Below are 27,047 nucleotides of genomic sequence, written 5' to 3'. Positions count from 1 at the left end.
ATGGCCACTATCTGTGCTGGGGTATCACAGAGAGACATGGCCACTATCTGTGCTGGGGTATCACAGAGAGACATGACCACTATCTGTGCTGGGGTATCACAGAGAGACATGGCCACTATCTGTGCTGGGGTATCACAGAGAGACATGACCACCATCTGTGCTGGGGTATCATAGAGAGACATGGCCACCATCTGTGCTGGGATATCACAGAGAGACATGGCCACTATCTGTGCTGGGGTATCACAGAGAGACATGGCCACTATCTGTGCTGGGGTATCACAGAGAGACATGGCCACAATCTGTGCTGGGATATCACAGAGAGACATGGCCACTATCTGTGCTGGGATATCACATAGAGACATGGCCACTATCTGTGCTGGGATATCACATAGAGACATGGCCACTATCTGTGCTGGGGTATCACAGAGAGACATGGCCACTATCTGTGCTGGGGTATCACAGAGAGACATGGCCACTATCTGTGCTGGGGTATCACAGAGAGACATGGCCACTATCTGTGCTGGGGTATCACAGAGAGACATGGCCACTATCTGTGCTGGGATATCACAGAGAGACATGGCCATGATCTGTGCTGGGATATCACAGAGAGACATGGCCACTATCTGTGCTGGGGTATCACAGAGAGACATGGCCACTATCTCTGCTGGGATATCACATAGAGACATGACCACTATCTGTGCTGGGATATCACATAGAGACATGACCACTATCTGTGCTGGGATATCACATAGAGACATGGCCACTATCTGTGCTGGGATATCACAGAGAGACATGACCACTATCTGTGCTGGGGTATCACAGAGAGAGATGGCCACTATCTGTGCTGGGGTATCACAGAGAGACATGGCCACTATCTGTGCTGGGGTATCACAGAGAGACATGGCCACTATCTGTGCTGGGGTATCACAGAGAGACATGTCCACTATCTGTGCTGGGGTATCACAGAGAGACATGGCCACTATCTGTGCTGGGGTATTACAGAGAGACATGGCCACTATCTGTGCTGGGATATCACATAGAGACATGGCCACCATCTGTGCTGGGGTATCACAGAGAGACATGGCCACTATCTGTGCTGGGGTATCACAGAGAGACATGGCCACGATCTGTGCTGGGATATCACAGAGAGACATGGCCACTATCTGTGCTGGGATATCACATAGAGACATGGCCACTATCTGTGCTGGGATATCACATAGAGACATGGCCACTATCTGTGCTGGGGTATCACAGAGAGACATGGCCACTATCTGTGCTGGGATATCACATAGAGACATGGCCACTATCTGTGCTGGGATATCACAGAGAGACATGGCCATGATCTGTGCTGGGGTATCACAGAGTTGTGCATGTCTCAATCTATTTTTTAGCCACCGTTTCTTTAAAAAAAATACCGGTAAATAAATTTTGCTTTCCTGGAAAAACCTTGTAAAGGGTTTCTGAAGTTTTATGTAAATAACAATTACACAACTTTCTAATATACAATGGTTGATACAATATATTATTTCATGCTCTGCTTAGAGATTCCGTTCCATCAGATTACACAGAGAGAATAGTGCAGCATGCAGCACTATTGTTCCTGGCAAAACAATTGACACTATGACAGAACCCTGATACATACCATTAGAAGTCAGTGGGATTTTTCATGTGAGTAGCTTCTCCCAGCAACCAATCAGATACTAGCTCTCATTTTCTAGAGAGCCTTTGGAAAATGAAAACTGAAATCTGATTGGTTGGTACAACTTTTTATAAATTTCCTCATGTAAATGTAAACAAGAAAATTTTCAGTTTACTGTCAGCATGCAAGTAAATTGTACCGTGGGCGTAACTTGAGGGGGTGCAGAAGGTGCAGTCGCATTGGGGCCTAAGAGCCTTAGGGGGCCCATAAGCACTGGCATCAGTAGATTGCAGCTTCCATCTGACCCAAAAGCCAATGAGATCCACAGATTACCCTAACCACACTAAGGCTGAATAAATTCATTAGCTCCCGTAACCATCACTATCAAGAATTTGCGGTAGGGAGGAGGTAGGGGGGTCCCAGACAAAAGATTGTACAAGAATTTAGTTACGCCACTGGATATTATCATAAAGTATATTAGAGAGTTGCATAGTCTTGTATTATACAGTGAGAGCAGCAGTACTCTCATACTGATAGACATATGTATAGGTTAATTGTGTCACCTCTACTAATCTCAGCCGGTATTATGGAGGAGATAAAATGTGGAATGGATGGAAATAAAGAATAGTAGACAATGAAATTTCTAAACACCGCATATGAAATGGAGACTAATACAGTTAACATAAAAAAACCTTTTTCTAGCAAATAATCTTTATGTGTGTGGTGCTCTATAATCCATGCATGCTACATGTACTTACCGTAGTATGTGGCATAGGCTTTCATATAGACATGTCAGTGCAGAGAGAAGCATCAGCTGGAGACAGACAGAACAATTATTGGGATCACCCATGTAAGTGAAGAACATATCCAATAATAGAATCTCTCATCATCTATATACAGATTACAGGATGAGGAACATATATATATATATATATATATATATATATATATATATATATATATATATATTTATTTATATTAGGAAGATTACATTACACAATAGCCTACCCATATAATATTAAGCAATAGGTAGTGATTAGAGATGAGCGAACAGTGTTCTATCGAACTCATGTTCGATCGGATATTAGGCTGTTCGGCATGTTCGAATCGAATCGAACACCGCGTGGTAAAGTGCGCCATTACTCGATTCCCCTCCCACCTTCCCTGGCGCCTTTTTTGCTCCAATAACAGCGCAGGGTAGGTGGGACAGGAACTACGACACCGGTGACGTTGAAAAAAGTAGGCAAAACCCATTGGCTGCCGAAAACATGTGACCTCTAATTTAAAAGAACAGCGCCGCCCAGGTTCGCGTCATTCTGAGCTTGCAATTCACCGAGGACGGAGGTTTCCGTCCAGCTAGCTAGGGCTTAGATTCTGGGTAGGCAGGGACAGGCTAGGATAGGAAGGAGAAGACAACCACAACAGCTCTTGTAAGAGCTAAATTCCAGGGAGAAGCTTGTCAGTGTAACGTGGCACTGACGGGCTCAATCGCCGCAACCCAGCTTTCCCAGGATCCTGAATGGAATACACTGTCAGTGTATTCCCGTATACCCGATATATACCCCGATACCCGTTCCAACGGTGTGCCCCCCCACCTTCACCCCAGAAATACCCTGCAAGTCCCCTAGCAATAGAATTGGGGCTATATACACCCACAATTTTTACTACTGGTATACAGTGCCATTGTCTGACTGGGAATTCAAAGAATATATTGGGAATACAAATACCCTCATTTCTTGCTACTGCCATATAGTGCCAGTTTCTGACTGGTAATTCAAAGAATATATTGGGGTTACGTGCACCCACAATTTTTACTACTGGTATACAGTGCCATTGTCTGACTGGGAATTCAAAGAATATATTGGGAATACAAATACCCTCATTTCTTGCTACTGCCATATAGTGCCAGTGTCTGACTGGGAATTCAAAGAATATATTGGGGTTACGTGCACCCACAATTTTTACTACTGGTATACAGTGCCATTGTCTGACTGGGAATTCAAAGAATATATTGGGAATACAAATACCCTCATTTCTTGCTACTGCCATATAGTGCCAGTGTCTGACTGGTAATTCAAAGAATATATTGGGGTTACGTGCACCCACAATTTTTACTACTGGTATACAGTGCCATTGTCTGACTGGGAATTCAAAGAATATATTGGGAATACAAATACCCTCATTTCTTGCTACTGCCATATAGTGCCAGTGTCTGACTGGGAATTCAAAGAATATATTGGGGTTACGTGCACCCACAATTTTTACTACTGGTATACAGTGCCATTGTCTGACTGGGAATTCAAAGAATATATTGGGGTTATAAATACCCTCATTTCTTGCTACTGCCATATAGTGCCAGTTTCTGACTGGTAATTCAAAGAATATATTGGGGTTACGTGCACCCACAATTTTTACTACTGGTATACAGTGCCATTGTCTGACTGGGAATTCAAAGAGTATATTGGGAATACAAATACCCTCATTTCTTGCTACTGCCATATAGTGCCAGTTTCTGACTGGTAATTCAAAGAATATATTGGGGTTACGTGCACCCACAATTTTTACTACTGGTATACAGTGCCATTGTCTGACTGGGAATTCAAAGAATATATTGGGAATACAAATACCCTCATTTCTTGCTACTGCCATATAGTGCCAGTGTCTGACTGGGAATTCAAAGAATATATTGGGGTTACGTGCACCCACAATTTTTACTACTGGTATACAGTGCCATTGTCTGACTGGGAATTCAAAGAATATATTGGGGTTATAAATACCCTCATTTCTTGCTACTGCCATATAGTGCCAGTTTCTGACTGGTAATTCAAAGAATATATTGGGGTTACGTGCACCCACAATTTTTACTACTGGTATACAGTGCCATTGTCTGACTGGGAATTCAAAGAGTATATTGGGAATACAAATACCCTCATTTCTTGCTACTGCCATATAGTGCCAGTTTCTGACTGGTAATTCAAAGAATATATTGGGGTTACGTGCACCCACAATTTTTACTACTGGTATACAGTGCCATTGTCTGACTGGGAATTCAAAGAATATATTGGGGTTATAAATACCCTCATTTCTTGCTACTGCCATATAGTGCCAGTTTCTGACTGGTAATTCAAAGAATATATTGGGGTTACGTGCACCCACAATTTTTACTACTGGTATACAGTGCCATTGTTTGACTGGGAATTCAAAGAGTATATTGGGAATACAAATACCCTCATTTCTTGCTACTGCCATATAGTGCCAGTTTCTGACTGGGAATTCAAAGAATATATTGGGGTTACGTGCACCCACAATTTTTACTACTGGTATACAGTGCCATTGTCTGACTGGGAATTCAAAGAATATATTGGGGTTATAAATACCCTCATTTCTTGCTACTGCCATATAGTGCCAGTTTCTGACTGGTAATTCAAAGAATATATTGGGGTTACGTGCACCCACAATTTTTACTACTGGTATACAGTGCCATTGTCTGACTGGGAATTCAAAGAGTATATTGGGAATACAAATACCCTCATTTCTTGCTACTGCCATATAGTGCCAGTTTCTGACTGGTAATTCAAAGAATATATTGGGGTTACGTGCACCCACAATTTTTACTACTGGTATACAGTGCCATTGTCTGACTGGGAATTCAAAGAATATATTGGGGTTATAAATACCCTCATTTCTTGCTACTGCCATATAGTGCCAGTTTCTGACTGGTAATTCAAAGAATATATTGGGGTTACGTGCACCCACAATTTTTACTACTGGTATACAGTGCCATTGTCTGACTGGGAATTCAAAGAGTATATTGGGAATACAAATACCCTCATTTCTTGCTACTGCCATATAGTGCCAGTTTCTGACTGGGAATTCAAAGAATATATTGGGGTTACGTGCACCCACAATTTTTACTACTGGTATACAGTGCCATTGTCTGACTGGGAATTCAAAGAATATATTGGGGTTATAAATACCCTCATTTCTTGCTACTGCCATATAGTGCCAGTTTCTGACTGGTAATTCAAAGAATATATTGGGGTTACGTGCACCCACAATTTTTACTACTGGTATACAGTGCCATTGTCTGACTGGGAATTCAAAGAGTATATTGGGAATACAAATACCCTCATTTCTTGCTACTGCCATATAGTGCCAGTTTCTGACTGGTAATTCAAAGAATATATTGGGGTTACGTGCACCCACAATTTTTACTACTGGTATACAGTGCCATTGTCTGACTGGGAATTCAAAGAGTATATTGGGAATACAAATACCCTCATTTCTTGCTACTGCCATATAGTGCCAGTTTCTGACTGGTAATTCAAAGAATATATTGGGGTTACGTGCACCCACAATTTTTACTACTGGTATACAGTGCCATTGTCTGACTGGGAATTCAAAGAATATATTGGGGTTATAAATACCCTCATTTCTTGCTACTGCCATATAGTGCCAGTTTCTGACTGGTAATTCAAAGAATATATTGGGGTTACGTGCACCCACAATTTTTACTACTGGTATACAGTGCCATTGTCTGACTGGGAATTCAAAGAGTATATTGGGAATACAAATACCCTCATTTCTTGCTACTGCCATATAGTGCCAGTTTCTGACTGGGAATTCAAAGAATATATTGGGGTTACGTGCACCCACAATTTTTACTACTGGTATACAGTGCCATTGTCTGACTGGGAATTCAAAGAATATATTGGGGTTATAAATACCCTCATTTCTTGCTACTGCCATATAGTGCCAGTTTCTGACTGGTAATTCAAAGAATATATTGGGGTTACGTGCACCCACAATTTTTACTACTGGTATACAGTGCCATTGTCTGACTGGGAATTCAAAGAGTATATTGGGAATACAAATACCCTCATTTCTTGCTACTGCCATATAGTGCCAGTTTCTGACTGGTAATTCAAAGAATATATTGGGGTTACGTGCACCCACAATTTTTACTACTGGTATACAGTGCCATTGTCTGACTGGGAATTCAAAGAATATATTGGGGTTATAAATACCCTCATTTCTTGCTACTGCCATATAGTGCCAGTGTCTGACTGGGAATTCAAAGAATATATTGGGGTTACGTGCACCCACAATTTTTACTACTGGTATACAGTGCCAATTTCTAACTAGGAATTCAAAATGCGCAAGGCTCCCGGAAAGGGACGTGGACGAGGCCGTGGGCGAGGTCGGGGGAATGGTTCTGGGGAGCAAGGTAGCAGTGAAGCCACAGGGCGTCCCGTGCCTACTCCTGTGGGGCAGCAAGCATTGCGCCACTCCACAGTGCCAGGGTTGCTTGCCACATTAACTAAACTGCAGGGTACAAACCTTAGTAGGCCCGAGAACCAGGAACAGGTCTTGCAATGGCTGTCAGAGAACGCTTACAGCACATTGTCCAGCAGCCAGTCAGACTCTGCCTCCTCTCCTCCTATTACCCAACAGTCTTGTCTTCCTTCCTCCCAAAATTCCGAAGCTTTACAGAACAATAACCCAAACTGTCCCTGCTCCCCAGAGCTGTTCTCCGCTCCTTTCATTGTCCCTCAACCTGCCTCTCCACGTCACGATTCCACGAACCTAACAGAGGAGCATCTGTGTCCAGATGCTCAAACACTAGAGTCTCCTCCATCTCCGTTCGATTTGGTGGTGGATGACCAGCAACCCACCCTCATCGACGATGATGTGACGCAGTTGCCGTCAGGGCATCCAGTTGACCGGCGCATTGTGCGGGAGGAGGAGATGAGACAGGAGTTGGAAGAGGAAGTGGTGGATGATGAGGACACTGACCCGACCTGGACAGGGGGGATGTCAAGCGGGGAAAGTAGTGTGGATGTTGAGGCAGGTGCAGCACCAAAAAGGGTAGCTAGAGGCAGAGGCAGAGGTCAGCAGCTTAGGCGAAGCCAGGCCACACCCGGAATCTCCCAAGATGTTCCAGTTCGTACCCAGCCCCGAAAAACTCCCACCTCGAGGGCACGTTTCTCGAAGGTGTGGAGTTTTTTCAAGGAATGCGCCGAGGACAGATATAGTGTTGTCTGCACAATTTGCCTCTCGAAATTGATTAGGGGCTCTGAGAAGAGCAACCTGTCCACCACTTCAATGCGCCGTCATTTGGAATCCAAGCACTGGAATCAGTGGCAGGCAGCAACGGCAGGACAAAGGCCGCCTGCCGTTCACGCCACTGCCACTGCCTCTGCCACTGCCTCTGCCTCTGCCACTGCCACTGCTGACTGTGCTGGCGATGCACTCCAGAGGACGAGCCAGGACACCACTTCATCTGCCTCCGCCACTTTGTTGACTTCTACCTCATCCTCCCCTGGTCCTGTCTTATCTCCTTCTCCTGCACCATCAAAGGCACCATCAGGCGTTTCTTTACAACAACCCACCATCTCTCAGACATTGGAGCGGCGGCAGAAATACACTGCTAACCACCCACACGCGCAAGCCTTGAACGCCAACATCGCTAAACTGCTGGCCCAGGAGATGTTGGCGTTCCGGCTTGTTGAAACTCCCGCCTTCCTGGACCTGATGGCAACTGCGGCACCTCGCTATGCCGTCCCTAGCCGTCACTACTTCTCCCGGTGTGCCGTCCCCGCCTTGCACCAGCACGTGTCACTCAACATCAGGCGGGCCCTTAGTTCCGCGCTTTGCACAAAGGTCCACTTGACCACCGACGCGTGGACAAGTGCATGCGGACAGGGACGCTACATTTCACTGACGGCACACTGGGTGAATGTAGTTGAGGCTGGGACTGCTTCCCAAACTGGCCCGGTGTACCTCGTCTCCCCGCCTAACATTCCTGGCAGGGACACGAGAAGAACACCCCCCTCCTCCTCCTCCTCTACCGCCTCCTCCTCCGCCACCACCTCCTCCTCCGCCACCGCCTCCTCCTCCGCTGTTAGATTGACCCCAGCTACGAGTTGGAAACGTTGCAGCACTGGCGTTGGTAGACGTCAGCAGGCTGTGCTGAAGCTGATCAGCTTGGGGGACAGACAGCACACTGCCTCCGAGGTGAGGGATGCCCTCCTCGATGAGACGGCAATATGGTTTGAGCCGCTGCACCTGGGCCCAGGCATGGTCGTTTGTGATAACGGCCGGAACCTGGTAGCAGCTCTGGAGCTTGCCGGACTCCAACATGTTCCATGCCTGGCCCACGTCTTCAACCTAGTGGTGCAACGTTTCCTAAAGAGCTACCCCAATGTTCCAGAGCTACTGGTGAAAGTGCGGCGCATGTGCGCCCACTTTCGCAAGTCGACAGTAGCCGCTGCTAGCTTAAAATCTCTCCAGCAACGCCTGCATGTGCCACAACACCGGCTTTTGTGCGACGTCCCCACACGCTGGAACTCAACGTTTCAGATGTTGAATAGAGTGGTTGAGCAGCAGAGACCTTTGATGGAATACCAGCTACAAAACCCTAGGGTGCCACAAAGTCAGCTGCCTCAGTTTCACATCCATGAGTGGCCATGGATGAGAGACCTTTGTGACATCCTACGGGTCTTTGAGGAGTCCACAAGGAGGGTGAGCTCTGAGGATGCGATGGTGAGCCTTACAATCCCGCTCTTGTGTGTTCTGAGAGAATCCCTGATTGACATCAGGGATAACTCAGATCACACAGAGGAGTTAGGGATAGCATCCGATCCGTCACAGCTGGAGAGTAGGTCCACACATCTGTCCGCTTCACTGCGTTTAATGGAGGAGGAGGAGGAGGAGGAGGAGGAAGAAGAGTTGTCCGATGATGTGATGGTGATACAGGAGGCTTCCGGGCAACTTCGAATCGTCCCATTGTTGCAGCGCGGATGGGTAGACATGGAGGATGAGGAGGAAATGGAGATTGAACTTTCCGGTGGGGCCAGAGGAGTCATGCCAACTAACACTGTGGCAGACATGGCTGAGTTCATGTTGGGGTGCTTTACAACCGACAAGCGTATTGTCAAAATCATGGAGGACAACCAGTACTGGATCTTTGCTATCCTTGACCCCCGGTATAAAAACAACATCTCGTCTTTTATTCCGGTAGAGGGGAGGGCCAATCGCATCAATGCTTACCACAGGCAATTGGTGCAGAATATGATGGAGATGTTTCCAGCATGTGACGTTGGCGGCAGGGAGGGCAGTTCCTCCAGTAGGCAACCAAGTTCTCACCGGTCCACACAAACGAGGGGCACACTGTCTAAGGTCTGGGACACCTTGATGGCACCCCCTCGCCAAAGTGCCGCCACGGAGGGTCCTAGTGTCACCAGGCGTGAGAAGTATAGGCGCATGTTGCGGGAATACCTTTCCGACCACAGCCCTGTCCTCTCCGACCCCTCTGCGCCCTACACGTATTGGGTGTCGAAGTTGGACCTGTGGCTTGAACTTGCCCTATATGCCTTGGAGGTGCTGTCCTGTCCTGCCGCCAGCGTCCTATCTGAGAGGGTGTTCAGTGCAGCCGGTGGCATCATCACTGACAAGCGCACCCGTCTGTCAGCTGAGAGTGCCGACCGGCTCACTTTGATAAAAATGAACCACCACTGGATAGAGCCTTCATTTTTGTGCCCACCTGTGTAAAGCACCCCAACATGAAACTCCATGTCTGTACTCAACCTCTCCAATTCCTCCGCATCCTCATACTCATCCACCATAAGCGTTGCACAATTCTGCTAATACTAGGCTCCCTCCAACATGATTTCCCCCAACTCTGCTGGTTAGAGGCTCCCTCCACCCTGATTTCCACCAACTCTGCTGGTTAGAGGCTCCCTCCACCCTGCTTTCCCACAACTCTGCTGGTTAGAGGCTCCTTCCACCATGAATTTGCCCAAACTGGGCTGTTTAGAGGCTCCCTCCACCATGAATTGGTCCAAACTGGGCTGGTTAGAGGCTCCCTCCACCATTAATTGGTCCAAACTGGGCTGGTTAGAGGCTCCCTCCACCATGAATTTGCCCAAACTGGGCTGTTTAGAGGCTCCCTCCACCATGAATTTGCCCAAACTGGGCTGTTTAGAGGCTCCCTCCACCATGAATTGGTCCAAACTGGGTTTTTTAGAGGCTCCCTCCACCATGAATTGGTCCAAACTGGGCTGGTTAGAGGCTCCCTCCACCATGAATTGGTCCAAACTGGGGTGGTTAGAGGCTCCCTCCACCATTAATTGGTCCAAACTGGGCTGGTTAGAGGCTCCCTCCACCATTAATTGGTCCAAACTGGGCTGGTTAGAGGCTCCCTCCACCATTAATTGGTCCAAACTGGGCTGGTTAGAGGCTCCCTCCACCATGAATTTGCCCAAACTGGGCTGTTTAGAGGCTCCCTCCACCATGAATTTGCCCAAACTGGGCTGGTTAGAGGCTCCCTCCACCATGAATTGGTCCAAACTGGGGTTTTTAGAGGCTCCCTCCACCATGAATTGGTCCAAACTTGGCTGTTTAGAGGCTCCCTCCACCATGAATTGGTCCAAACTGGGGTGGTTAGAGGCTCCCTCCACCATTAATTGGTCCAAACTGGGCTGGTTAGAGGCTCCCTCCACCATTAATTGGTCCAAACTGGGCTGGTTAGAGGCTCCCTCCACCATGAATTTGCCCAAACTGGGCTGTTTAGAGGCTCCCTCCACCATGAATTTGCCCAAACTGGGCTGGTTAGAGGCTCCCTCCACCATGAATTGGTCCAAACGGGTTTTTAGAGGCTCCCTTCACCATGAATTGGTCCAAACTTGGCTGTTTAGAGGCTCCCTCCACCATGAATTGGTCCAAACTGGGGTGGTTAGAGGCTCCCTCCACCATTAATTGGTCCAAACTGGGCTGGTTAGAGGCTCCCTCCACCATTAATTGGTCCAAACTGGGCTGGTTAGAGGCTCCCTCCACCATGAATTGGTCCAAACTGGGGTTTTTAGAGGCTCCCTCCACCATGAATTGGTCCAAACTTGGCTGTTTAGAGGCTCCCTCCACCATTAATTGGTCCAAACTGGGCTGGTTAGAGGCTCCCTCCACCATGAATTGGTCCAAACTGGGTTTTTTAGAGGCTCCCTCCACCATGAATTTGCCCAAACTGGGCTGTTTAGAGGCTCCCTCCACCATGAATTGGTCCAAACTGGGTTTTTTAGAGGCTCCCTCCACCATGAATTGGTCCAAACTGGGCTGGTTAGAGGCTCCCTCCACCATGAATTGGTCCAAACTGGGGTGGTTAGAGGCTCCCTCCACCATTAATTGGTCCAAACTGGGCTGGTTAGAGGCTCCCTCCACCATTAATTGGTCCAAACTGGGCTGGTTAGAGGCTCCCTCCACCATTAATTGGTCCAAACTGGGCTGGTTAGAGGCTCCCTCCACCATTAATTGGTCCAAACTGGGCTGGTTAGAGGCTCCCTCCACCATTAATTGGTCCAAACTGGGCTGGTTAGAGGCTCCCTCCACCATGAATTTGCCCAAACTGGGCTGTTTAGAGGCTCCCTCCACCATGAATTTGCCCAAACTGGGCTGGTTAGAGGCTCCCTCCACCATGAATTGGTCCAAACTGGGGTTTTTAGAGGCTCCCTCCACCATGAATTGGTCCAAACTTGGCTGTTTAGAGGCTCCCTCCACCATTAATTGGTCCAAACTGGGCTGGTTAGAGGCTCCCTCCACCATGAATTGGTCCAAACTGGGGTTTTTAGAGGCTCCCTCCACCATGAATTGGTCCAAACTTGGCTGTTTAGAGGCTCCCTCCACCATTAATTGGTCCAAACTGGGCTGGTTAGAGGCTCCCTCCACCATGAATTGGTCCAAACTGGGTTTTTTAGAGGCTCCCTCCACCATGAATTTGCCCAAACTGGGCTGTTTAGAGGCTCCCTCCACCATGAATTGGTCCAAACTGGGTTTTTTAGAGGCTCCCTCCACCATGAATTGGTCCAAACTGGGCTGGTTAGAGGCTCCCTCCACCATGAATTGGTCCAAACTGGGGTGGTTAGAGGCTCCCTCCACCATTAATTGGTCCAAACTGGGCTGGTTAGAGGCTCCCTCCACCATTAATTGGTCCAAACTGGGCTGGTTAGAGGCTCCCTCCACCATTAATTGGTCCAAACTGGGCTGGTTAGAGGCTCCCTCCACCATTAATTGGTCCAAACTGGGCTGGTTAGAGGCTCCCTCCACCATTAATTGGTCCAAACTGGGCTGGTTAGAGGCTCCCTCCACCATGAATTTGCCCAAACTGGGCTGTTTAGAGGCTCCCTCCACCATGAATTTGCCCAAACTGGGCTGGTTAGAGGCTCCCTCCACCATGAATTGGTCCAAACTGGGGTTTTTAGAGGCTCCCTCCACCATGAATTGGTCCAAACTTGGCTGTTTAGAGGCTCCCTCCACCATTAATTGGTCCAAACTGGGCTGGTTAGAGGCTCCCTCCACCATGAATTGGTCCAAACTGGGTTTTTTAGAGGCTCCCTCCACCATGAATTTGCCCAAACTGGGCTGTTTAGAGGCTCCCTCCACCATGAATTTGCCCAAACTGGGCTGGTTAGAGGCTCCCTCCACCATGAATTGGTCCAAACTGGGGTTTTTAGAGGCTCCCTCCACCATGAATTGGTCCAAACTTGGCTGTTTAGAGGCTCCCTCCACCATGAATTGGTCCAAACTGGGGTGGTTAGAGGCTCCCTCCACCATTAATTGGTCCAAACTGGGCTGGTTAGAGGCTCCCTCCACCATTAATTGGTCCAAACTGGGCTGGTTAGAGGCTCCCTCCACCATGAATTGGTCCAAACTGGGTTTTTTAGAGGCTCCCTCCACCATGAATTTGCCCAAACTGGGCTGTTTAGAGGCTCCCTCCACCATGAATTGGTCCAAACTGGGCTGGTTAGAGGCTCCCTCCACCATGAATTTCCCAAAACTTGGCTGTTTAGAGGCTCCCTCCACCATTAATTGGTCCAAACTGGGCTGGTTAGAGGCTCCCTCCACCATGAATTGGTCCAAACTGGGGTTTTTAGAGGCTCCCTCCACCATGAATTGGTCCAAACTTGGCTGTTTAGAGGCTCCCTCCACCATGAATTGGTCCAAACTGGGGTGGTTAGAGGCTCCCTCCACCATTAATTGGTCCAAACTGGGCTGGTTAGAGGCTCCCTCCACCATTAATTGGTCCAAACTGGGCTGGTTAGAGGCTCCCTCCACCATGAATTTGCCCAAACTGGGCTGTTTAGAGGCTCCCTCCACCATGAATTTGCCCAAACTGGGCTGGTTAGAGGCTCCCTCCACCATGAATTGGTCCAAACGGGTTTTTAGAGGCTCCCTTCACCATGAATTGGTCCAAACTTGGCTGTTTAGAGGCTCCCTCCACCATGAATTGGTCCAAACTGGGGTGGTTAGAGGCTCCCTCCACCATTAATTGGTCCAAACTGGGCTGGTTAGAGGCTCCCTCCACCATTAATTGGTCCAAACTGGGCTGGTTAGAGGCTCCCTCCACCATGAATTGGTCCAAACTGGGGTTTTTAGAGGCTCCCTCCACCATGAATTGGTCCAAACTTGGCTGTTTAGAGGCTCCCTCCACCATTAATTGGTCCAAACTGGGCTGGTTAGAGGCTCCCTCCACCATGAATTGGTCCAAACTGGGTTTTTTAGAGGCTCCCTCCACCATGAATTTGCCCAAACTGGGCTGTTTAGAGGCTCCCTCCACCATGAATTGGTCCAAACTGGGTTTTTTAGAGGCTCCCTCCACCATGAATTGGTCCAAACTGGGCTGGTTAGAGGCTCCCTCCACCATGAATTGGTCCAAACTGGGGTTTTTAGAGGCTCCCTCCACCATGAATTGGTCCAAACTTGGCTGTTTAGAGGCTCCCTCCACCATGAATTGGTCCAAACTGGGGTGGTTAGAGGCTCCCTCCACCATTAATTGGTCCAAACTGGGCTGGTTAGAGGCTCCCTCCACCATTAATTGGTCCAAACTGGGCTGGTTAGAGGCTCCCTCCACCATGAATTTGCCCAAACTGGGCTGTTTAGAGGCTCCCTCCACCATGAATTTGCCCAAACTGGGCTGGTTAGAGGCTCCCTCCACCATGAATTGGTCCAAACGGGTTTTTAGAGGCTCCCTTCACCATGAATTGGTCCAAACTTGGCTGTTTAGAGGCTCCCTCCACCATGAATTGGTCCAAACTGGGGTGGTTAGAGGCTCCCTCCACCATTAATTGGTCCAAACTGGGCTGGTTAGAGGCTCCCTCCACCATTAATTGGTCCAAACTGGGCTGGTTAGAGGCTCCCTCCACCATGAATTGGTCCAAACTGGGGTTTTTAGAGGCTCCCTCCACCATGAATTGGTCCAAACTTGGCTGTTTAGAGGCTCCCTCCACCATTAATTGGTCCAAACTGGGCTGGTTAGAGGCTCCCTCCACCATGAATTGGTCCAAACTGGGTTTTTTAGAGGCTCCCTCCACCATGAATTTGCCCAAACTGGGCTGTTTAGAGGCTCCCTCCACCATGAATTGGTCCAAACTGGGTTTTTTAGAGGCTCCCTCCACCATGAATTGGTCCAAACTGGGCTGGTTAGAGGCTCCCTCCACCATGAATTGGTCCAAACTGGGGTGGTTAGAGGCTCCCTCCACCATTAATTGGTCCAAACTGGGCTGGTTAGAGGCTCCCTCCACCATTAATTGGTCCAAACTGGGCTGGTTAGAGGCTCCCTCCACCATTAATTGGTCCAAACTGGGCTGGTTAGAGGCTCCCTCCACCATGAATTTGCCCAAACTGGGCTGTTTAGAGGCTCCCTCCACCATGAATTTGCCCAAACTGGGCTGGTTAGAGGCTCCCTCCACCATGAATTGGTCCAAACTGGGGTTTTTAGAGGCTCCCTCCACCATGAATTGGTCCAAACTTGGCTGTTTAGAGGCTCCCTCCACCATTAATTGGTCCAAACTGGGCTGGTTAGAGGCTCCCTCCACCATGAATTGGTCCAAACTGGGTTTTTTAGAGGCTCCCTCCACCATGAATTTGCCCAAACTGGGCTGTTTAGAGGCTCCCTCCACCATGAATTGGTCCAAACTGGGGTGGTTAGAGGCTCCCTCCACCATTAATTGGTCCAAACTGGGCTGGTTAGAGGCTCCCTCCACCATTAATTGGTCCAAACTGGGCTGGTTAGAGGCTCCCTCCACCATGAATTTGCCCAAACTGGGCTGGTTAGAGGCTCCCTCCACCATGAATTGGTCCAAACTGGGTTTTTTAGAGGCTCCCTCCACCATGAATTTGCCCAAACTGGGCTGGTTAGAGGCTCCCTCCACCATGAATTGGTCCAAACTGGGGTTTTTAGAGGCTCCCTCCACCATGAATTTGCCCAAACTGGGGTGTTTAGAGGCTCCCTCCACCATGAATTTGCCCAAACTCTGCTGGTTAGAGGCTCAATCCACCCTGATTTTCAAAACAAATGTTGGTGCCAACCTCAACTTACTACAAGGGCCAAATTCACTGCTGGTGACAAGCTCTCCTCACTGCAAGTGCCAAATACACATGTTTCAAGGTGTTTTCCTACTGTCAGAGAGGTGGTATTGAGTGTGTAAAGTGTGTAGTTGTTAGGCTGTGATGTTGGGGTAATAGAGGGTCTTTGGTGTGTTAGATGCCCCCAGACATGCTTCCCCTGCTGTCCCAGTGTCATTCCAGAGGTGTTGGCATCATTTCCTGGGGTGTCATAGTGGACTTGGTGACCCTCCAGACACGGATTTGGGTTTCCCCCTTAACGAGTATCTGTTCCCCATAGACTATAATGGGGTTCGAAACCCGTTCGAACACACGAACATTGAGCGGCTGTTCGAATCGAATTTCGAACCTCGAACATTTTAGTGTTCGCTCATCTCTAGTAGTGATAGTAAGGCTGGTCTTAAACGACCGTAATGCATTTGCGGTCTGTAAGTTGCTGATCAGCAACACTAGTTGCTGATCAGCAACTTACACTCCGCAGATGTCCGTGAGCTGCTGCACTCGCCCATAGAGTTCTATGGGCAAGTCCATGCAGTGCCGTGAATTGCGGACATGTTCCAAAAAGTGCAAATGGTCCACAATTGAAAACCCTCAATTGCGGACCATTTGCGGACTTAAACTACGGTCGTGTAAGACCAGCCTTAATGGGTTGATGTAACAAAAACAGGGGTCATAGGTAGGTTGCAGGTTTCTTTCAAGTGGCTTCTGGCTACCCAAATTCTCTTTCTCTGATTTTTCTGCCTATCTCATTGACTCAAAAAACTACCGGTGCCTGTGTGCTGCCATGCATATGAAGAGGAGTGCAAAGGCCATAAAGTCTGCTTTGGTTGCTCTAGCTTGGAAACAATCCACTGCAAAGACTATAATTTGCTTCAATTCCACGGCTCTATTTGTGCCCCAAGCTCTGGGCACTGAGAATACAAGATTGCAAATAAAAAGGAGAACTGCTGCTGATAGATCAATCTGTCCAAAGGGCCGCTGCAAGCTGGGGTCTGATAGGTGGCTATGGACAACTGAGCTATTTTATGGAACTGTTTGTTGCACTAAAGGAGCTATAGTGTGATACGAGGTGAGCATACCCAGTATAGAGGGGATCTCTTATTTTTTAGGGTATGGCATTCTTCAAAGAATGAAAGGTATGTACAAAAGTTTTAGGCTGTTATGGAAAAAAAATGATGCAAAGTAAGGATGCTTTAAAAACCAGGAATGTTAATAGTTTATTTTTATCAATTAAGAAAATGTAAGCAAATTTACAAAAGAGAAATGTAAATCACATTAATATTTGATGCGACCACCCGTTGCATCTATTCTTCTAGGCACACTTGCGGACAGATTTTGAAGAATTTCAATAAGGAGATTGTTGTAGACATCCTGGAGAAGTAGGCACAGATCTTCTGTGGATGTAGGTTTGCTCCAATCCTTCTGTCTCTTCATGTAATCCCAGGCAGAGTTGATGATGTTGAGATAAGGACTCTGTGGGGGCCATAGCATTGCTACCAGGACTCCTCCAAAAGGCAGCCACTCCAAATATTGATGTGATATATGTTTCTCTTTTGTTCATTTGCTACATTTTGTTAAATGACTAAAATCAATGAACAGTTATTTTTCATAAAATATTCTTACTGTACAGTATGGTTTTTTTTCCACACCTGCCTACAACTTTTGCAAAGTACGCTATCTTTATGATTGTCTCTGCAGATCAGGCAGTTGCCAAGTCTGTATCCCAGTGATAACAGATCATTGTAGCCACAAACAGCTGCTCTTATTGGAATCATCATAGAGTAAAAAACTGCCGACCATGGTGCAGAATTCCTCTTGGCAGCATCACATGCCATCTCTGGCAACAGAATATCATCATTCTCACTGGCGGTGGATTAAATTACAACAAAGTGAAAGTGTTTGTGTAGCTGCACATGTTTCCCACCAGGAATTGATATCCATAACTAAAAATATCCGACTATTCCAGGTCAGTAAAGTGATTTGTACACTAGCGCAGAATTCACTAGTTCTTCATAAGAAAAATGGGTACAATTTCTGAAGACTGGTCTTCATATCTATGGATATGCTGGTGGGGTTGGCGTACACGATGAACAATGTGACGGGTCTGCAGCCCCACCTGTCTATCTCACCTACCTGTACAAAAGTGGCAAGGGCACAGCAAAGTAGAAAAAGTCAATTTTTTTTTTTTCACAAAACACTAACTTGCGTTACAATATGACTTTGATGCCTTGGATGCCAGAAAAGTATATTACAAGGCTAACAATTCTGCACCCACATGTTTATATTCACAACTTGTTCCGGGGGTTTTCCATTGCAGAAATAACTGGGACTGGGGCAGCGTTGGAGTCCTGGTGTTCAAATCCCGACATGGGCAAAAAAAACCCCCATCTGCAAGGATTTTGTATGTGCTCCCCGTGTTTGCATGGATTTCCATCCCATGTTCCAAAGACATACTGATAGGGAAAAATGTACATTGTGAGCTCTGTGTGGGGCTCACAATCTACCGTACATATATTAAAAAAAAAGAAAAAAAAAAAGAAGAAGAAATAACTGGGACCTCCAGCAATCCACACAAGAAAGGGACTGTAGCTCTAATGCCCCTTCACAGTTTCCCACAACATGGTGACAGTGCAGGGACCTATAGCAGAGCCCCATTCCCATGTATATAGAAGACCTAAGGTGGTGTAATCTGGGGGGAAGTTGATCTACTTAGTCATAAAGTTTAGGATAGAGCTGTCTGGTCCATTAAAAGATGAGAACGTGCACATATTAGAATGGAGTCATTGTAAATCTCAGGAAGAAATAGCAAGAGTCTAGCAAAAAGGTGGTTGGGGATGGAGTGGTCTGGCACATAGGATGGAGAGAGAAGTGGGATGGCAGAACAGAAAGAAAAGGGGAAGTTTGCTGGGGAATAAGTCATCTGGCACACAGGGAACTAAGGATGGAGTTATCTACCTAGTAGACAGTGGGATTGGGAAGAATGGAAAATAAGTAATCTGGTACACAGTAGGACTGGGCAATAAGTGATCTGGTACACAGTAGGACTGAACAATAAGTGATCTGGTACACAGTAGGACTGAACAATAAGTGATCTGGTACACAGTAGGACTGAACAATAAGTGATCTGGTACACAGTAGGACTGAACAATAAGTGGTCTGGTACACAGTGGGACTGAACAATAAGTGATCTGGTACACAGTAGGACTGCGCAATAAGTGATCTGGTACACAGTAGGACTGAACAATAAGTGATCTGGTACACAGTAGGACTGAACAATAAGTTATCTGGTACACAGTAGGACTGCGCAATAAGTGATCTGGTACACAGTAGGACTGCGCAATAAGTGATCTGGTACACAGTAGGACTGGGCAATAAGTGATCTGGTACACAGTAGGACTAAACAATAAGTGATCTGGTACACAGTAGGACTGCGCAATAAGTGATCTGGTACACAGTAGGACTGGGCAATAAGTGATCTGGTACACAGTAGGACTGGGCAATAAGTGGTCTGGTACACAGTAGGACTGAACAATAAGTGATCTGGTACACAGTAGGACTGAACAATAAGTGATCTGGTACACAGTAGGACTGCGCAATAAGTGATCTGGTACACAGTAGGACTGCACAATAAGTGATCTGGTACACAGTAGGACTGAACAATAAGTGATCTGGTACACAGTAGGACTGAACAATAAGTGATCTGGTACACAGTAGGACTGCGCAATAAGTGATCTGGTACACAGTAGGACTGCGCAATAAGTGGTCTGGTACACAGTAGGACTGGGCAATAAGTGATCTGGTACACAGTAGGACTGAACAATAAGTGATCTGGTACACAGTAGGACTGCGCAATAAGTGATCTGGTACACAGTAGGACTGTGCAATAAGTGATCTGGTACACAGTAGGACTGAACAATAAGTGATCTGGTACACAGTAGGACTGCGCAATAAGTGATCTGGTACACAGTAGGACTGCGCAATAAGTGATCTGGTACACAGTAGGACTGGGCAATAAGTGATCTGGTACACAGTAGGACTGAACAATAAGTGATCTGGTACACAGTAGGACTGCGCAATAAGTGATCTGGTACACAGTAGGACTGCGCAATAAGTGATCTGGTACACAGTAGGACTGAACAATAAGTGATCTGGTACACAGTAGGACTGGGGAATAAGTGATCTGGTACACAGTAGGACTGGGCAATAAGTGATCTGGTACACAGTAGGACTGAACAATAAGTGATCTGGTACACAGTAGGACTGCGCAATAAGTGATCTGGTACACAGTAGGACTGCGCAATAAGTGATCTGGTACACAGTAGGACTGAACAATAAGTGATCTGGTACACAGTAGGACTGGGCAATAAGTGATCTGGTACACAGTAGGACTGGGCAATAAGTGATCTGGTACACAGTAGGACTGGGCAATAAGTGATCTGGTACAAAGTAGGACTGGGCAATAAGTGATCTGGTACACAGTAGGACTGGGCAATAAGTGATCTGTTACATAGTAGGACTGGGCAATAAGTGATCTGGTACACAGTAGGACTGCGCAATAAGTGATCTGGTACACAGTAGGACTGGGCAATAAGTGATCTGTTACACAGTAGGACTGGGCAATAAGTGATCTGTTACATAGTAGGACTGGGCAATAAGTGATCTGGTACACAGTAGGACTGAACAATAAGTGATCTGTTACATAGTAGGAAAATGGAGTGACAGGTCTGGGTTGGAATGGTCTTATAGGAGAGTTGAGGAGTGGCCTGGATTACAGAAAGGCTGGGAATGGAGTCATTCAGCACACATAAGGACAGGGGAAGAAGTAAGTGATCTTCGACAAAGTAGGACTCAGGCTATGGGGAGAAGAGTAAACTTGCATATATGATGAAATATGTTGCACAGGAAGTACATTTCATAGTTAACATTAGTAATCTTTCTACATTTTTCACAAGATGTGTGATGTTCTTGATAAGATGCTGTATGTGCAACTTACTTCATTCTCATCTGGTCCACCGATTATGTAGCATATAACATCGGATGACTGTTGGCAGAGCGCGGTCACGCCATCAACAAGTATCACTTCACCTTGGAAACACAGCAGTGAAATAATGACTCTTACAGAAAACGTTGACTGGAACCAAGTCTCTTGTCATACTGTATTCAGATAGCACTATTGCCTTCTAGAAATGGCCCATGGGTTCAGACCTGACCCAGGGCAAGAAGCTTGTATATTGTATACTTCAACCATTTGCATGGGTTTTCTCCCATAATCCATATTCAAAATGTATTAAATAAACTCAAGTATACTTGTATGTGTGCCAGAAATGTGAGGTCTTTGATGTTAGCGAATATATTAGGAATATGAAAAGAGATATTCTGACTGCATAGAAATAATAGGTAAAATAAAACAGGAAAACAGCGCATGAAAATTTCTTGGCATATGATAACGCCATTTGCCAAATATAGGGGGCAGCATCTTTGCTTGCGGCTTCCACTTCAGTAAAAACTCTTACTGTTATGGAGTAAAGTTCTGACATGCTGGAGGTAAAAGATATTATTTTAAAGAGGACCTTTCATGGTTTGGGGCACAGGCAGTTCTATATACTGCTGGAAAGCCGACAGTGCGCTGAATTCAGTGCACTGTCAGCTTTCCCGATCTGTGCCCGGTGTAAAGCGCTATCGGTCCCGGTACCGTAGCGCTTTACAGTCAGAAGGGCGTTTCTGACACTTAGCGAGGGACGCCCTTCTGCCCAGCAGCGCCTATCGCGCTGTGCTGTGTGAGCAGGGAGGAACTCCCCCCTCCCCTCCTGATAATACTCGTCTATGGACGAGCTGTGTGAGCAGAGGGAGGGGGCGTTCCTCCATGCTGTAGCGATAGGCGCTGCTGGGCAGAAGGGCGTCCCTGACTGACTGTCAGAAACACCCTTCTGACGCTAAAGCACTACGGTACCGGCACCGATAGCGCTTTACACCGGTCACAGATCGGGAAAGCCGATAGTGCGCTGAATTCAGCGCACTGTCAGCTTTCCAGCAGTATATAGAACTGCCTGTGCCCGATTTGATGAAAGGTCCTCTTTAAGGGTTTTTTTTCCCACAGTGTGGAAACCACTGATCTGTAGAATAAAGGTTGTGAATGTCGGACTCCTTGCACAACCACAGTGAGGAGGAGTTTGAGTGGTGGTCAAGCATGTGCCCTGGTGCTCCATTCAAAGTCTACTCTATATGACTGATGAATCCGGCCAAGTAAAGCTCCAGATCCATTACACACTGTGGCAGGGTCACTTTAACTATAGGGCAAACAACACATCTGCAGCATGCTTTATAATAGCTAACTCGAGTCGAGTAGGATAGCCCTTTTGTATATATTACTGGTGACTGAGAGAGCCTTATTAGGGAACTATTAATTTATTGGTGAGGGAGGGGGCACTAATCTATTATTATTATTATTATTATTTATATAGCACCATTAATTCCATGGTGCTTTACATTTGGGGGTTACATACAATACACAGAATATACAGGTAGATATAATACTAACAGTGACCGACTGGCACATTGGGATAGAGGGCCCTGCCTGCGAGGGCTTACAATCTATGGGGGAAGGGGGTAGAGACAGATATTAAAACAGCCCCGCTCTATGATCACGTGAGTATGTCACTAGGATGCTTTACTTGAATGAAGATATTATATACCAGATAGGGACAAGGACAGGAGTGTCAGATCATTTGTCCTAACCCTGATCAACCCATAGCATAAAGCAAACTTTCACATCAATGCAATGCTATCCTTTTCATTGGCATATCTACAGTCTAGTTCAGGGGTAGGGAACCTTCGGCTCTCCAGCTGTTGCAAAACTACAACTCCCAGCATGCATACTTGCTCTGCTGACCTTGGAACTCCCATGGAAGTGAATGGAGCATGCTGGGAGTTGTAGTTTCACAGCAGCTGGAGAGCCGAAGGTTCCCTACCCCTGGTCTAGTTAAATTGTATTTTTACAGATACAAGTCACCACAGAACAATGGCTGTAATGTTTTTGTTTTTTGTCATTGTTTCTTTCCATTTATTCTCTTACTTTCGGTTCTCTGGGTCTTGAGGAATATCTTTTTTTCAAATTCTTGCTGTTCCAACAATGTAGGGAATGTGTGATCATAATACTATAAGGGGAAAAGAGAGAAATTGCTACATTGAAGGGCAAAAAATAAAAAAACTGGTACAAGATTATTATCTTAGTATTCAATCCAGTATAGATCAGTGTGAAAACAATGTGTGCTGTTAGTGGTGCAGGAGACCATACCCACATGACTGTACCATTGGGACAAATAGATTTTTCTTAGGCTCCATTCACACTGAGTTTTTTGGTGAGGAAAAAATCCACTTCAGGAATTACTCCAGCACAGTGTATGGACCTTGAAAAAAACCACTAGCGGTTTATCCACGCAGTTTTTGCCAATTCCACATGGATTTTCTGCCTCCCATTGACTGCGTTGGTTTTTGCAGCCGGAATCCACCTGAAGGAAGCTTTTTTTTCCACTAGAGGTAAATAAAGCTAGCGGAACCCATATAATTCTAAAGGGAGGCGTTTTTTCCACGTGGCTACTGACACGGATTCAGAGCCAAAATTCTTGCCAAAAAAATCTGTGTGAATGAACCCTTAGAAACCCTTTCCAGCGAGCAGGAGCAACTTCTTTTCATCCAGTATATGACTGGAGTTCTGCTGAATGATTCTAATTCTAATTCATAATTTTGCTGATAGTGCCCCTTTAAAGGGGTTGTCCATGTGTCACATATACATGCAAACTAAAATTATGTATTCTCCCAGAATACACTTTTTTTTTTTTTTTTTGATGACCCCCTTGTCTAACTGTGCCCCGCTTCCACTGGCAATGGCCTATGGCATTTTCTTGTCAAACATGTAGTTGTGTTGTGATGCAGTGGATGGGACTTCTGGTGAAGATGAGAGGACTGTGTCACTGGTGCTGCTCAACCAATAACTGCACTTGGATTTGTGGGAAAACCCATAGCCATAATATATGTGTACATAGGCTTCATTCATGTAGACAATGCAGGGGGGACTTTCAAGCAGTTGCACCCCTAGTGATTGAACACTTCTGTACAGTCATGGCCAAAAGTTTTGAGAATTATACAAATATTAATTTTTACAAAGTCTACTGCTTCAGTTTTTCTAATGGCAATTTGCATATACTCCAGAATGTTATAAAGAGTGATCAGCTTAACAGCAATCACTTGCAAAGTCAATATTTGCCTAGAAAATTAACTTTATTCCCCAAAACACATTTCAACATCATTGCAGCCCTGCCTTAAAAGGACCAGCTAACATCGTTTCAGTGATTGCTCCATTAACACAGGTGTGGGTGTTGATTAGGACAGGGCTAGAGATCAATCTGTCATGATTAAGTAAGAATGACACCACTGGACACTTTAAAAGGAGGCTGGTGCTTGGCATCATTGTTTCTCTTCTGTTAACCATGGTTATCTCTAAAGAAACACATGCAGTCATCATTGCACTGCACAAAAATGGTCTAATAGGGAAGAGTATCGCAGCTAGAAAGATTGCACCTCAGTCAACAATCTATCACATCATCAAGAACTTCAAGGAGAGAGGTTCCATTGTTGGCAAAAAGGCTGCAGGGCGCCCAAGAAGACCAGCAAGCGCCAGGACCGTCTCTTAAAAGTGTTTCAGCTGCGGGATCGGGCTACCAGCAGTGCAGAGCTTGCTCAGGAATGGCAGCAGGCAGGCGTGAGTGCATCTGAACGCACTGTGAGGCGGAGACTCTTGGAGCAAGGCCTGGTCTCAAGGAAGGCAGCGAAGAAGCCACTTCTCTCCAGAAAAAACATCAGGGACAGACTGATATTCGGCAAAAGGTACAGGGAGTGGACTGCTGAGGACTGGGGTAAAGTCATTTTCTCTGATGAATCCCCTTTTCGATTGTTTGGGACATCTGGAAAACAGCTTATTGGGAGAAGACGAGGTGAGCGCTACCACCAGTCTTGTCTCATGCCAACTGTAAAGCATCCTGAAACCATTCATGTGTGGGGTTGCTTCTCAGCCAAGGGAATCGGCTCTCACAGTCTTGCCTAAAAACACAGCCATGAATAAAGAATGGGACCAGAATGTCCTCCAAGATCAACTTCTCCCAACCGTCCAAGAGCAGTTTGGCGATCAACAATGCCTTTTCCAGCATGATGGAGCACCTTGCCATAAAGCAAAGGTGATAACTAAATGGCTCAGGGAACAAAACATAGAGATTTTGGGTCCATGACCTGGAAACTCCCCAGATCTTAATCCCATTGAGAACTTGTGGTCAATCATCAAGAGACGGGTGGACAAACAAAAACCTACAAATTCTGACAAAATGCAAGCATTGATTGTGCAAGAATGGACTGCTATCAGTCAGGATTTGGTCCAGAAGTTGATTGAGAGCATGCCAGGGAGAATTGCAGAGGTCCTGAAGAAGAAGGGTCAACACTGCAAATATTGACTTGCTGCATTAACTCATTCTATAACTGTCAATATAAGCTTTGGTTACTCATAATATGATTGCAATTATATTTCTGTATGTGATAAAAACATCTGACAAACACGCATAAAAACCAGAGGGCAGCAGATCATGTGAAAATATAAGATTTGTGTCATTCTCAAAACTTTTGGCCATGACTGTAGATAGGAGATATGTATATGTCATGACAAAACTGCTTTAATCCTGGTTGCCTGAATGCAGCCTTTCACATGGCGTATTTTTGCTCAGTATTTACAGGGTTAGTCCAGACATAAATGGACAACACTTTTAATGTTTAATTCTGCTGGTGGCAGTGAAAACATTCGTACTCACCTGTCCCCGATGCTCCGGTGTCCTCCCACACGCCTCCCAGGTCTTCTGATCTGACAATGTCTCCTGGGTCCACTTCTGGAGTTGTGCTGAGGCCGCAGATTGGCCTCAGTGGTTACATGAGCACTGAGGCCAATTAGCAGACAGACCTCAGGAAGAGGCCCCCTGATGTCACAGGTAGTGACATTCAGGCCCTTTGCCGATTGGCCTTAGCGGTCATGTGAAGGCTGAGGTCAATCAGCACCTTCATCATAACTCTGAAAGACACTGCCGGAGCAGAAGAACCGGGAGGCGCAGGTGGACATAATGCAGACGAGTATGAATTTTTTTAAAAAAAATTTCACTGTCCCCAGCAGGTTTAAACATTAAAAGGGTTGTCCATTTTTGCCAGGACAATCCCTTTAACATCAGTATGTGTAAACCAAAGCCACGAGTGGAGCTGACACAGAGAAAGAAGATGAAAGATTTACACCTCTTCCATCTTTTGGATCTGCTACTAAGGCTGTAGATTTTTTCCAGCCAAGAACAGAAGGAAATATATTAAAAAAAAAATTACGATACATACCGTATATACTCGACTATAAACCAACCAGAATATAAACCGAGACCCCTAATTTTACCACAAAAAACTGGGAAAACTTATTGACTCGAGTATAAGCCGAGGGGGAGGGGGGGAAATACAACAGCTACTGTAAAATTTCAAAAATTAAAATGGCTGGAATTTTTGGGTGCAGTAGATGCTGGCTGCTGGGGAAGGGGAGGGGTGTGTTTTTGTTTCCCCCCCCACTTGGAATTCAGCCTGGCTGAATATACGGTATCTGCAGTGCTCCTATTAACCCCTTCCCAACAGAACAGGAGCACTGCAGATGCCCTATATTCAGTAGACCGGGCACTCTCAGACACAGGGATACCTAATGTGTATGTGTTTCAACAGTAATTTTCTACTTTTATATGTATTCTAGGGAAAGGAGGGATTTACAACTTTTATTTATTTTAGTTTTTCATTTGATTGCAAATCCCATAGACGGCAATACAAGTGTATTGTCGTCTATGGGAGATTCTGTACATTACTATTGCGGCTGGTCATAGACTAGCTGTGATAGTAATATTGCTATGACAGGCCTGGGAGCCTTCATTAGGCTCCCTGCTGTCACCAGAACAAGTCG

General features: G+C 46.2%; 1 protein-coding gene across 1 annotated transcript in view; it reads right to left on the bottom strand.

Annotated features, from left to right (window-relative positions):
* COPZ2 (coat protein complex I subunit zeta 2) overlaps nucleotides 1-27,047 on the bottom strand; it is a 37,026-nt gene that overhangs the window by 6,614 nt on the left and 3,365 nt on the right. The window contains exons 3-5 of the mRNA XM_075278719.1: nucleotides 23,106-23,187; nucleotides 21,027-21,118; nucleotides 2,398-2,453 (exon numbers count right to left, since the gene is read on the bottom strand). Coding sequence (XP_075134820.1) covers nucleotides 2,398-2,453; nucleotides 21,027-21,118; nucleotides 23,106-23,187 — 230 coding nt within the window. The remainder of the gene's footprint in view (nucleotides 1-2,397; nucleotides 2,454-21,026; nucleotides 21,119-23,105; nucleotides 23,188-27,047) is intronic.

This window comes from Leptodactylus fuscus, chromosome 6 (assembly GCF_031893055.1).
Source record: "Leptodactylus fuscus isolate aLepFus1 chromosome 6, aLepFus1.hap2, whole genome shotgun sequence".
Taxonomy (NCBI): domain Eukaryota; kingdom Metazoa; phylum Chordata; class Amphibia; order Anura; family Leptodactylidae; genus Leptodactylus; species Leptodactylus fuscus.
This window is presented reverse-complemented; position numbering and strand designations above follow the sequence as displayed.